Here is a 12,728-nt window from a genome sequence, read left to right as displayed (position 1 = left end):
AGTGACCAGGAGTTGAACTACTGACGCCCCAAAAGAGTCGTTCCCTGACCGGGAATCGAACCCGGGCCGCGGCGGTGAGAGCGCCGAATCCTAACCACTAGACCACCAGGGACGGCGAAAGTTAACGAAGACATCTATTATTTTAAACTCTTTTACTGATGTAGATGTGTACAGACTGGATGGTGGAAGTATTGTGATGAACTCAGACTACTGTTTGACTTGATGTAGCTTGCCACCAGGTGGCGTATGTAGTCTGTATTTAAGGCTGTTTTTGGCACTTTGGTTTAAATTTACCTTGAAAAAGACAAAAGCATGGTTGAAATGTTAAAAAAATAAATAAATCTAAATACATTTTTGATGTGCATCTGTCTGATAACTCATGCTGATTAAGTCATTGCACTTCATCTATTAATTACAATCTTCTGAATGCTGTTTCAGGAGGTCAAGAGGTCAAAAGGGGAATCTGTTGCCTCAGGGTTATGAAGCCCTGCATGGTTTCAGCATCTGCTTTTGCTGTGGCATTACTTTATCAGTAGTGGGGAGTTGTAGCCTGTTTCCTTTTTTTAAAGTAGGTTAATAGGATTAGGATAGGATATGGCTTGCATTTGATTTTATCATAGCGTATGCAAGAACGGATTCAGAATAAACCCAGAGTTCATTTACCTACACATCAATTCTACCGCTCACTTACTCCTGCATTTGTTGACAATGGTGCAATCAGCTTATATTTAGTACTAGCCTACACGAGCAAGGTGCAAGGCAACCATCAATTAGATAATTTAGACTGGTTGGAAACAGAGAGTCCTAATGGTGCCTATTGAAACTGGACTACTGTACTTATTGTACTTTGATTAACTGGACATTGTAATTAATCTCAACCTGTTCTTGAGGATTTGATCTCAGCAACAAAAATTTATTTTTTTGCCTAGAAAAAAACCTTTCAAAATCAGCATGCCACCTTCTTTATTAAAGCTGTTCCCTTTTTGAGGCTTCATTGTAGGTCTTTGCCTAAATTACAAGGCAGCTGACGAAGAGCATGGTAGATGATAGGAGTGAGGAGGAGGAGGACATGCAGCGAACCTCTCAGGTTGAATTGAAACCAAGAGTGGATATGTGTGGTGCACGACAGTCGCCTCCCTCGAGAGACTGTGACGGCTGAAACCATCAATTTCCTGACTGATGCTGAATTAGGTTCCTTTTTTAGATGCACTGGAAAACACACTGGAGAGCCTGTTGAAGTGTGTTTTCGAAAAGATTGCCCTGTAAGGAGGATCATTTGACCAGGAAAAATTGAGAAAATAGAAAAATGAAAGAGAGCATAAATTCAAACTCTACCCTCAGGGACAATAAACACCTCAAATATTACATAGAAGAGAAAATAATAGTATATGAAGTGGCAGCTTGAAAATAGCGCGATTTTTTGTTCCATAGGAATGCATTGAAAATCAACGTGAAGAGTGCTTAAAAACACTCATCTTTGGGGCCATACAGAGTCGCCATACTTTAACGTAGAAACATGGGTCACGAGAGACTTGGGACTTTATTTGGCCAAATGGAAATTTTTTGATAGCTGGCACGGTTTTCACAAAAACGCAGTTTACGTTTTGTCAAATTTTCAGACCGTACATGACCGTCATGTAGCCATGGAATCAGTCGGACTTACACATTTGGCAACACATGCCTGAACGTGAGAGCAACTGCAGGCTACGCCTCCATAGGGCCCCATAATAAATTTTTAATAAACTTTTCGAAACTGCCACCAAGGTCACATTTTTGACACTACAGACCCAGATGTTTCACCATTTGTTTATCAGAGACTCCTAACTGGTCTCACGAACAATCTAAGCAATAGGAGTCACGGTTTCTGTCGTAGAAGCACTTTTATGACATGAACTTCTCTGGTTAACTCCTATTATAAACTGCCCCACTGCAGCAGTGGCCAATCACCATGGTAACTTTTGATTGCTTCTAGACAGCTGAATCACATTAGCCAATCAGAGCAGGCTGACTAACACACACACACACACACACACACACACACACACACACATTTTAACTATGTAACCCTTATCAGCAAATAGGCTTCGCTCCTCCTATAACATTTAAACATCATAATTTAAACATTATAATATACATTTAAACATTATAAACATACATTATATACACAGTTATAGGAGGAGCAAAGCTCCTCCTATAACTATAACTAATAGGCCTACAGTAGCGTACAGGCCTACAGTTATAGGAGGAGCGAAGCTCTCTTTCCACTGTTCCAACAATCACAAACTCTGGTTTTGGTCAAAATAAACCCTTAATTCATAGCATCAACAGATAGATATTCAGTTTGTTCAGTTCAGTTCAGTTTTTTACCCCAAGAGTGACTCATTTTCTCAAACAAATCGATAGAGGATCTCTGTTCACTTTGTTCAGTTCACTTATTTCGAGAGGAGTGAGTCATCTCCTCGAACAAATCGATAGAGGATCTCTGTTCACTTTGTTCAGTTCACTTATTTCGAGAGGAGTGAGTCATCTCCTCGAACAAATCGATAGAGGATCTCTGTTCACTTTGTTCAGTTCACTTATTTCGAGAGGAGTGAGTCATCTCCTCGAACAAATCGATAGAGGATCTCTGTTCACTTTGTTCAGTTCACTTATTTCGAGAGGAGTGAGTCATCTCCTCGAACAAATCGATAGAGGATCTCTGAACAAGTCAACAGAGCTAACATTTCTGACGCTGTTGTTTGTGTTCGTGCGTGTGTTAATCTCCCGGCAGAGGGCGCAGAGGACAGAAGCTGCGCGCAGTTTAAATGACACCGATAGCTACTGTGTGTAACCTAGCATAGTTCTTATAGCATGACTAACTTGAGTTTTGAACTAATGTTTCCCGCCAGTAGGTGGCTAATCACGTGGGGTGTCTCCTTTAGTCACAGAGCAGTGTTAATGTAAATGTACGTTGTTTTGATTTCACATGTAAACTCACTTTCATTGGGCAGACTATGAACCAACGTGTCAGCTGTTGCTAGGGCTCAGGGAGGCCCCAGCAACCAACCTGAGGAATCTGATGACACTTCTCCAATTAAAGAACTCTGATTGGCTCTTTGTTTTGTGGCCTTCACTTAAATACCTTCCTCACGTCTCTTTCTGCCTCTCTGACTTCTGTTTGAGGTGAGTCTCACGTTAACTCTGATGCTAGCTAGCTAGCTCGTGGTACAATTCAGGCGATTAGCATAGGTTGAACTTTATGAAAACATGTAAATGTACAGTTACTGTTACTGTGAACATAAATATCTAGGCTAGAACAGTTTCAAGAAGTCTTGACGCGCTACTCTTCCCGCAGCGTTGCCAACACCTGTAAAGAAAAGTACATCAAAACGTGCGGAATGATCGGGAATGATATGCTTTGACCTGTCTAAGAGATTCGCATAGTGGTCTCCGAAATAATCGCGGGAAAGCACGATTTCTTTGCTCCATAGGAATGAGTGGCAAATCGACGTGAAGAGAGCTCAAAAACACTCAAATACACTCCTCTCTAGGGCCATACAGAGTCGCCATACTTTAACGTAGAAAAATGAATCAAAGTTTAAACGGGTCACGAGACTTGGGACTTTATTGGGCCTATCATCCCCCTTCTTATAACCTCACTATGGTCCTCAGACCCCCCAGCACCAGGACCACTGGTCAAAATTTCTTGCGAAATTTTCTAGTTATTTTTATTATTGTTGTTATTGTCATTATTATTATCATTAAAATTATTATTGTTGTTATTATTATTATTATTACTATTATTATCATCGTCATTATTATTTTTATTACTATTATTATTATTGTTGTTGTTGTTGTTGTTGTTGTTGTTAACATTATTATTATTATTATTATTATTATTATTATTATTATTATTATTATAGGAGTCATTTGATTTGTTGACCAAAATGTGAAAATGTTCATGTAAAAAAAAAAAATCTAAAATATTACACACCGTTCCTTTAAAGACCTTTATATGTTTGCGTGCAGTGGAGCGCAGTTATTGACTGGACTAACAGCAGCAACCAGGCACAGGACAGAAACCTGATTCAGGATACAAAATATCGTTAGGGGTCACCATCACAAGTTTCTGCATGTGTCAGATCCTGCAGCGCCGATCGTTTGCTCATGTCTTGCCTTTTGCTCTGACTTGGAGCGAACAGTATCCAGTTACTGTTTCTGGTCATCTGTCTTGAGCCCCCCTCCCTCTGAGTCAGCACGCACAGTGCAGAGCCCGGCTGCCCATTCATACCACTGCTGCACCACTCATTTAAAATCATGTCACGCTCAAGAACCAAAACAGAAACTTAGAAACTTTCAGAAAACATAAATCAACTGGTGTACAAACTGTTGTTTAATGTTCTTAACTGAATAAGAGTGAAGACATGCATTATGTGTTTGACCTCAATGCCCTTTGTGTAACCCTGAGACTGAGTCTATAATGGGAATATCCATGTTTAATATTTGTTTGACCTTTGATCTGTGTTAGTTGAATCCTGGGATGCTGGCATGCCGCATTCACAAAACTACAGCAGCAGTCAAGCTGGCTTACTATTTTTATATTTGTCACGTACGCTTCCTCCCACAAACCAGCTGCACCCCTTTCTTGGCACAGAAATATGGAGTAGGTACGACGGCTCTGCACTTACTCCACTGGACAAGTTCAGGCACATGTTATTCCACAATGTCCAGCTCTTTCTGAGAAACAAAAATGCAGGTTTGTACAAAGGACGCTGGCACTATTAATATGAGCAGCGTCAAACCATCAGCAGCAGCGTTGAGGGGAAAGGATGAAGAGGGCAGCTTTGGACAAAGTTGGCCCAGCGACCTTTGAGGAGCCGACGCTTTGCCTTCTTGCTTTGGACTTAGTTTCACCAACAACATGCAGGAGAATCGTGTTTCTCGTTGGTATTTTGGTGGAATCTCCTCTAGCGTGGCCGCCTGTTTAACACACCCACTGGATTTAATCAAGGTAAAAGATAAATTATTTTTAATTTAATTACCACTTTAAGCACAATTTTCTCTTTAAGATTATCCAATTGGGCCTCATTGATCTGTCTGGGATGCATCTGGATTGCATTGTGGAAAATGTTAATAAAGTTATGTTTTTTATTATCCTCTTTTCCTGTTGACTTTCAGAATAGCTCGCTGTTTTATGGCAATGATTCAGAGTCACTCCAGCCATGATGTGCCTATAAAATACCTTTATTATGACAATCAATAGGCTTGTTTGGATACTTTGAAGTGCCTAAAATAATGACAATGGTCCTGTTTTTGTATTTCCTACTGCTATTATCTAGCTATTAAATTTGATTTTCTATAATTCAGCACGCATGTTTAGAATAGGCTGCTGATGTTACCACTCTGTCTGAATATCACCTTAAGTTCTCAGCTATAATCTTATATTCATATTTGAACCAATTTAGTTTGCTTGCTGCACACTGGCAGACTTTACACTTATGCAGGTAGTTGTTTCTCTCACTAGAAGTGTGCCTGACCGCCCCCCTGACTGCTTCCATCATTATTTCCAGGTGCACTTGCAGACGCAGCAGGAGGTGAGGGTGAGGATGATTGGGATGGCTGTTAACGTGGTGAGGAGAGAAGGTTATCTGGCTCTCTACAGTGGCCTCAGTGCGTCCCTCTGCCGGCAGGTGGAAATCTAAAAACACACATAATAAATCCCTCTACATGTCCATGTTGCACTATCTTGGAAGGACTGCTTTTTTTTTCTTCTTTTCTCCTAGATGACCTATTCGTTGTCACGGTTTGCCATCTATGAAACTGTCAGGGACGAAATGAACAGGAAGAACAAAGGTCTCATGCCTTTCTACCAGAAAGTGTTGCTGGGTGCCTTTGGAGGTATGTGTTGTTGTTACAGCCTGGTCTCATTCCCAGGGCGTCAAATACAGACGCTTTATCACGCCCTAGGCGTCTGATACGAACACACAAGGCACCCTTTAGCGTCTATATGAGACATAGCTTTCAAGTAACTACAATGAAAAAGTAAGAGAAAGTACTTTGGGAGTGTGGTGACGTAGTTTAAAGAATGATAAAACACACATAGGGTAGGTGGGAAGGGTGGTGGATGGGTCCAACAAACACATGGCTGTTTGTGTCCTGTGTGAAACCAACGTCTTTGTGTTCACAACGTTAAGTTTCACTTTCGTTTCACAAACATTGTAATTTTAAGCCTAAACAAATAGACTGTATAAAAGAAGTGGACATCACCCATTTGTTTGTGGAGTACTGTTTTGAAGCCTCGAGTTTGGCATTTTGGCTGTCGCCATCTTGGTGTTTTGCAACTAGAAGTGACACGAGAGGGTGGAGCTAAGAACAACCAAATGCTAAATAAGACATTTTAAGGCAACCAAAATGTTACAATTAACGGTCATGACCGGACAACGCCGTGGTAGCGACCTGTCAATCTCAAGGTAGCCCCGCCCTAAAGCAACTCCTGCTTTATGGTCTATTTGACTCTAAATGGGACCATAATTTACTGAATGAACATCATGCTGTATTAAAAAAGACTAGAGAAACTAGAGATTGAGACCATAATCTCATGTTTACAATGTTTACTGAGGTAATAAATCAAGTGAGAAGTAGGCTCATTTTCTCATAGACTTCTATACAATCTGACTTCTTTTTGCAACCAGAGGAGTCGCCCCCTGCTGGCTGTTAGAAAGAATGCAGGTTAAAGGCACTTTAGCATTGGCTTCACTTCTCAGAACCGGAGGATGCCCACTGCCTAAACCTAACCAAATGTTTTTGTTTGAATTCACAACGTTAAACACGTGTTTACTGCGACCGTAGTGGAGCGTCATGGTTTGATTCGCTGGGTTATCCAGTGCGTCAGTAGCCTGTGATGAGTTGGGATGACAAGTCTTGTTTTATTATTTAATGTGTTTTCTCCAACAGGGTTTGTAGGTGGTTTCATCGGAACCCCGGCTGACCTGGTGAATGTCCGGTGAGTTTAGTGAATGGATTAATGATTATTAAGAATGAGATTTGGGGTGGATTTATTTTATGTTTTGATACGTAACTCTTTTGTACAATTCAGTGCTGTTATTGTACTGCTGACAGGGTGCAATAGCTCAAATCTAATGTGAAAAACTACTTTTTCAGCACTGAAACAATAAATAAATCAACAAGGATGCCAGAATCTTACAAAAAAAAAAATCCCTCTGTTTAAAATTTTCATGTAGAGCAGGTCGTTGTTAGATTTAGATCTGACGTCACTAACAGAAGAAGCTGCAACCTTTTCTGCTCTCACCATTCAAGTTTAATAGGCCAATTTTCACTAGAAAGATAATCACATTGAAGGTGACTCATCCTGACAGTTAATTAGCTTTGAAATATTTCATCTGTCATCTGTACAGAATGCAGAACGATGTCAAGTTTCCGGTAGAGCTCAGGAGAAAGTAAGTAAAAACTGAAAATGGGAAATATCTGTGGTCATCCAAATCACCACATTATTGAGATTTCTTTTTCTTCTTCTACCAGTTATGGTCATGCACTGGACGGACTGTTGCGTGTTTGGAAGGAGGGTAAGATTCATAAACGCTTTCTTACTTTACATGACAGCTGAAGTTTGTTTCCTTTTTATGTTTAGCTATGTAGGAAAGTGCACACAAATGGCTTTTCAGTTGCAAAAAAATCAATTTATTACATTTCCAAAATGTGAGAAAGTGTGAAAAATGTGAAAGAAAAGTGAACATTTCTCCGGCATGATAAATGTTTTTGCATCCATGTGTTGAGAACCCTAAATTCAAGAGCAAACCTTTTCACATTGCCTACTTTTTCCTCCATATATTCCCTATTGTGCTGTTATATTTGCAGAGGGAATTAGGAAACTGTTCTCTGGTGCTTCAATGGCTTCATCTAGAGGTGCACTGGTCTCTGTCGGACAGGTACAAGAACTGTACAACTACTGGATCACAAAATGCTACTGTACTATCTCACAGTATGTACAGTATGTATATGTGCATTTTGTCCACGCAGCTGTCCTGTTACGACCAGTCCAAGCAGTTGGTTCTGGCGTCTGGTTACCTGGCTGACAACATCCTCACTCACTTCCTGGCCAGCGTGATTGCAGTATATGACTCACCTCTGTCACTATACAGTATATATATATATAGTATCATCACATTTTCCAAAATAAGACACCTTTTATTCTGTTTCTGCACAGGGGGGCTGTGCCACGATCCTGTGCCAACCACTTGATGTTGTTAAAACAAGATTAATGAGCTCCAAACTGGAATATGGGGTGAGTTTGTATACAATGCACGCTGTCTTGAGGTTTCTCTGTATACTCTAGTTTTTTATTTTGCCTGGGGAATCTCTTTTAGTCTCATCACTCTGACATGTATGTTTTATTCATGGACTGTGGGGAGGATAACACAGCTTGACTTGTCTTGGTTTTTGTGTCTCTTTGATTGCAGGGTGTGTTTCACTGTCTAACAGAAACAGCAAGACTGGGCCCGAAGGCGTTTTACAAGGTGGATGGCACCTTCAAGACATGACTCTTTATATCTTTATTGTGCAAATGTTGCTCTATTTGAATCAACTTTGCTGAAATAATGACATGATTTGTGTCCTCCAGGGTCTTGTTCCTGCAGGTATCCGCCTTATTCCTCACACAGTCTTCACCTACATATTCCTCGAACAACTGAGGCAACATTTCGGTGCCGTGGTCGTCACTTGAGAGTGTTGAGAGGACGTCTTTGCAATTTCACTGGTTCTCCGTGTTGGATAGCTTCATCATTGATGCTATTCTTACAAAGCCAGCTCAGCAGGAGTCCTCTAGATATCACTAATGACAAAACCAAGAGGAAGTCACATAATGCACGTCTAAAAAAAAGCATTTTCATGAAACATTTTTGCATAAAAATGAAAGTGACTCATGCAATAAGACATGAGTCTCTGTCTCTAACTTACAATGTCAAAACAGTTACATTACCTATGATAAATCTGACACAAGGGTTGTAAAAAGAATGTAGCCAGAGGTTTAGAGTTAATATCAACTGATAAGTCCTGCTAAGTGCTCCAGGCAATTACTTTTTAATACTAGACCTTCTTTGCTCTCTGGGGGACAGTGTTACACTGGAAAAATAGTGTGTTTATATGCAGTGTATTTGTTTGTAATGATGCAGAATTTTAGTGTATTTGTACCAGACAGTTTTTGGTGACCATTGCAAAAAGAAGATTATTTATTTTCATATTGTGGAAAGTGTTTTTAAGTTTGTGATGGAAGGCAAGTTGAGAGTCAAGATAACCCTTTTTATCCCTGTGCACTTGGGAAAACATGCTAGTTTACTACATTGTAAACAAGAATGGTTCAATCAATAAAACAATCTCTTGCAAGCTCTCACGGCTTTGCAGTATATTTGTTTCTTTACTGAACTTTCAGTCTGAGCCGGGGTCGCGTCATGGGCCATGCCCCCCCCAACCCCCCCCCAACCCCCCCAAATAATAATAATAATTATTTTTTATATAGTTTCAGAGGGAATGTTTTAATGGTAGATCATTTTCACATGACAGGGACACAATTAAAAATGTTCTTATGTCAACCTTTTCCACAGTTTTCCCTTAAGGTATGATCTACTTAGGGTATGATATACATATTTGTGTAACACTTTTCCATGTAAGAAAATACAGCATTTTACAACATATTTGGCAATACTGAAGCAGTAAGTTTTTCTCCTCAAAGATAATTTAATAAATGAGTTATTGTGCCCCACCTACCTGCAACAGGCCAAGCCTTTGGCCCAACCTTTGGGTTTTAATAATTGATTTATATCATATTTAAAAGTGAAACCTTTAAGCTAAATTAAAAGAAATTAAAACAAAAATAAGAAAAGAAAAAAAAATTGCATACGGTCAGTTCAGAAAGTTGTTATAGACAGACATCTTTATTATAGAGCATATATGACAAGGTCACATTTGGGGAGAGTGTGCTCATTGGTCAGCTGCTTGACCTTTGACCTATGACCTATGACGTCAAGATATGCGCGTAGCCTCGTTACCTCGTACGTGCAGTGAGCAGACGGCGCTAAATATACTTTCAATGAGAAGAAGGACGATTAAAAGACTGTACTTCGAAATGGATACAAGCAAATGGCTACACGGTGCTTATTCGAGGCCTCCACCTACGGAAGAGGGAGCAAACTGGCCACCTCTGAAGAGAGCCGGACGACTTTGTGACTACTAAAGGTAGGACATGCGTTTAATTCACTTTATGATGCCAGCCGAGGCTTTCATGATTATTATGCAAACTGTTAGGAATGCTGTAAGTTAGAGGCCTGTCTGAGTTTATTTGGTAAGAGTGGAGTGTGTAGTCTGTTTCTAAGATGTTATAATGACGCGCACAGTGCAGTGTGTGTTTGTGTGTGAGAGATGGAGAAAGAGGAGGCTTACACGTTTCAACGGAATTCCATTGCTAGGCAACAGCTTGAGTCCATGTTTACTTCCTGTCAGCTGACACATTTGGAATGTTTATGTTTACAGCTGTGGTCTATATATTGTGTGTGTGTGTGTGGATTACTTTCTCTCCATCTCCCACAACATTTATTTTTATTATTTTATTTAAAAGGGACCATGTACAGTTTAAAACAAATGTCACCATTTGATGCACTGTACCAGAATTATAGCTTTAAGATAATTCACATCTGTAGTCCCTTGTGCAGGTCAAGACAAAGAAACATACTACAGTCATACAAGAAAGAACATACAAAACGCACAATACACAGCTACACACAATAGCACATCACAAAGTATGTTTGTCAAGTAAAAGCAAGTCATGAAGACTATGGAGTTGGAATAAAGATCAGTGAGTACAGAGCTGAGCAGCTTTCAACAGACGTTTTAAGTTGGTTTTGAAAGTGCTGATAGAGCTGCAGCTCCTCACATCGTCAGGCAGGGTGTTCCACTGATTTGTGGCCTTAACAGAAAAAGCTGATTGCCCAAATGCAGTGCGGCGAAATGGTACAGTACAATCTAGCATAGAAGATCTTCTTAAGAATCTAACAAATTTGCATAAATTAGAAAATAATCTAAAATTCTCAAAGCTCAGTAAATTATATTTATCCAGTATTGTACAGTGATGAAAATGCAGTTGTTTTTTGTCCAGAGTTTTTTAGAGTTTGTTTGTATAAGGACTCAAGAGGTTTTATAGCGGTTTCCCCAGCCTGCCCCCAACACGAAATACAATAAGACATATGGGAAAGGATCAACATTACAAACACACAAAGGTTATGTGAAAAGGAAGTAAACTTGTAGCCAGAAGTTTCTAAAGTTAATATCAACCGATAAGTATTAACTTTTTAATACTAGGCCTTCTTTGACCTCTGGGGGACAGTGTTACACTGGAAAAATTGTGTGTTTATATGCTGTGTATTTGTTTGTAATGATGCAGAATTTTAGTGTATTCGTACCAGACAGTTTTTGGTGACCACTGCCAAAATAAGATTATTTATTTTCATATTGTGGAAAGTGTTTTTAAGTTTGCGATGGAAGGCAAGTTGAGAGTCAAGATAACACTTTTTTTTTTTTTTTTATCCCTGTGCACTTAGGAAAAAATGCTTTTCCTCAAAATCTTTTTTCTCACCTGCCACTGTGGCAGGTCACTGAACATTTCTACCGACCACTCAGCTTTTTGTCTGCCACTTCTGAAATCTATGTAGAATGCTCTAGAGTCAGTGGTACCAGATAGTACAATATAGAATATGTCATGCAACCTTATTATCGGTTTTTAACAGGAATTGCTAAAAATAATACTTTAGTAAAAAAAACAAATCTTAATGTAAAGAAAACCTTTCTGCCATAGCGGCAGGTGACCTGGATTTTTTACCTGCCAAACCAACATTTACCCTGTATTTGGCAGGTGTTAATTTCATTCCCTGCTCACCGGCCAAGGGGACTGGTAGATGAAAACATCCACCGGCCAAGCATATCTTTTACCGGCCAGAATAATAAATTGCATTTTTCATTGTGACATATACATTTGTTTCAGTACATTTCACTGAGATAGGTATTATGTTGAAATCAAACTTAGAGAAGAGGCCAGAGCAAAATTTCAAGCAAAATAATTTAAATATGTTGACAGTTAATCAATTCAAGCCTGAATACTAGACTTGGGCGGTATCTATTTTTTCATACCTTCCTGACATTTCACCAGGTAGAGGCTACTAAAACAATAGATCCCATATACTTCAACATTCTTTATTACCGTTTGTATACTGTTTTTTGTTCAGAAGTTAAACAGGTCATAATTCCCTCTCTATTATCTATTTTATATTCCTTCAAACAACAGGATTTATTCAAGTTTCTCTCCAAAAACTTGTTGAAATCAGCAGGACGAAAGCTAATTAAGGAGCGCGCCCGTAAATGACACCAAAACGCAGTAGAGACTTTCAGTGTAACTGATCACAGTTTTTTTATTACATGACTATTTTGGTACAAATGTATACCCACCCATAGCTTTCTGAGATTTACTCGGCAAATGGAAAATCTACCTGCATTTGGCGTTAATTTCGGACCCTGATGGTGACCATTGCATAAAGAAGATTATTTATTTAATATTGTATGTGTGTGAAAGAGAGAGACTTTGCAGCATGCTTTGGAATTGGAGCTGGGTTAATGTGTTGGTTGCTGACGGCAAACTCATTATCAAGCATTTAGTACCTAGATTGAGTTCTCGGACAGCAGTTTGCGGT

The 12,728-nt window shown here is 39.4% G+C and overlaps 1 protein-coding gene, 1 long non-coding RNA gene and 1 other non-coding gene across 7 annotated transcripts; 1 reads left to right on the top strand and 2 right to left on the bottom strand.

The window, feature by feature from the left end:
* Positions 1–40: 40 nt before the first annotated feature.
* trnae-cuc lies at positions 41–112 on the bottom strand. The gene has a single exon. It is a non-coding gene; the product is annotated as a tRNA-Glu (tRNA).
* A 2,709-nt stretch (positions 113–2,821) lies between these two features.
* LOC119502363 (solute carrier family 25 member 10) lies at positions 2,822–9,382 on the top strand. Of its 5 annotated transcripts, none has more exons than XM_037793304.1 (12): positions 2,822–3,162; positions 4,791–4,990; positions 5,550–5,669; positions 5,763–5,877; positions 6,934–6,982; positions 7,395–7,436; positions 7,519–7,562; positions 7,855–7,925; positions 8,017–8,109; positions 8,204–8,281; positions 8,457–8,513; positions 8,618–9,382. In XM_037793304.1, exons 2-12 carry the CDS (start codon positions 4,901–4,903, stop codon positions 8,717–8,719), a joined length of 861 nt encoding a protein of 286 aa, XP_037649232.1. In that variant the 5' UTR covers positions 2,822–3,162; positions 4,791–4,900; the 3' UTR covers positions 8,720–9,382. The 5 variants fall into 5 exon arrangements, with proteins under 5 accessions (XP_037649232.1, XP_037649230.1, XP_037649229.1 ...); XM_037793302.1 differs by having other exon boundaries at positions 4,788–4,990; XM_037793301.1 differs by having other exon boundaries at positions 2,823–3,162; positions 4,612–4,990.
* Positions 8,906–11,481, bottom strand: LOC119502364. The gene is made up of 2 exons (XR_005210052.1): positions 11,359–11,481; positions 8,906–9,097 (listed from the first exon to the last, which is right to left on the bottom strand). It is a non-coding gene; the product is annotated as an uncharacterized LOC119502364 (long non-coding RNA).
* Between the last annotated feature and the right edge of the window lie 1,247 nt (positions 11,482–12,728).

Source organism: Sebastes umbrosus, chromosome 14 (assembly GCF_015220745.1).
Source record: "Sebastes umbrosus isolate fSebUmb1 chromosome 14, fSebUmb1.pri, whole genome shotgun sequence".
Taxonomy (NCBI): Eukaryota; Metazoa; Chordata; class Actinopteri; order Perciformes; family Sebastidae; genus Sebastes; species Sebastes umbrosus.
This window is presented reverse-complemented; position numbering and strand designations above follow the sequence as displayed.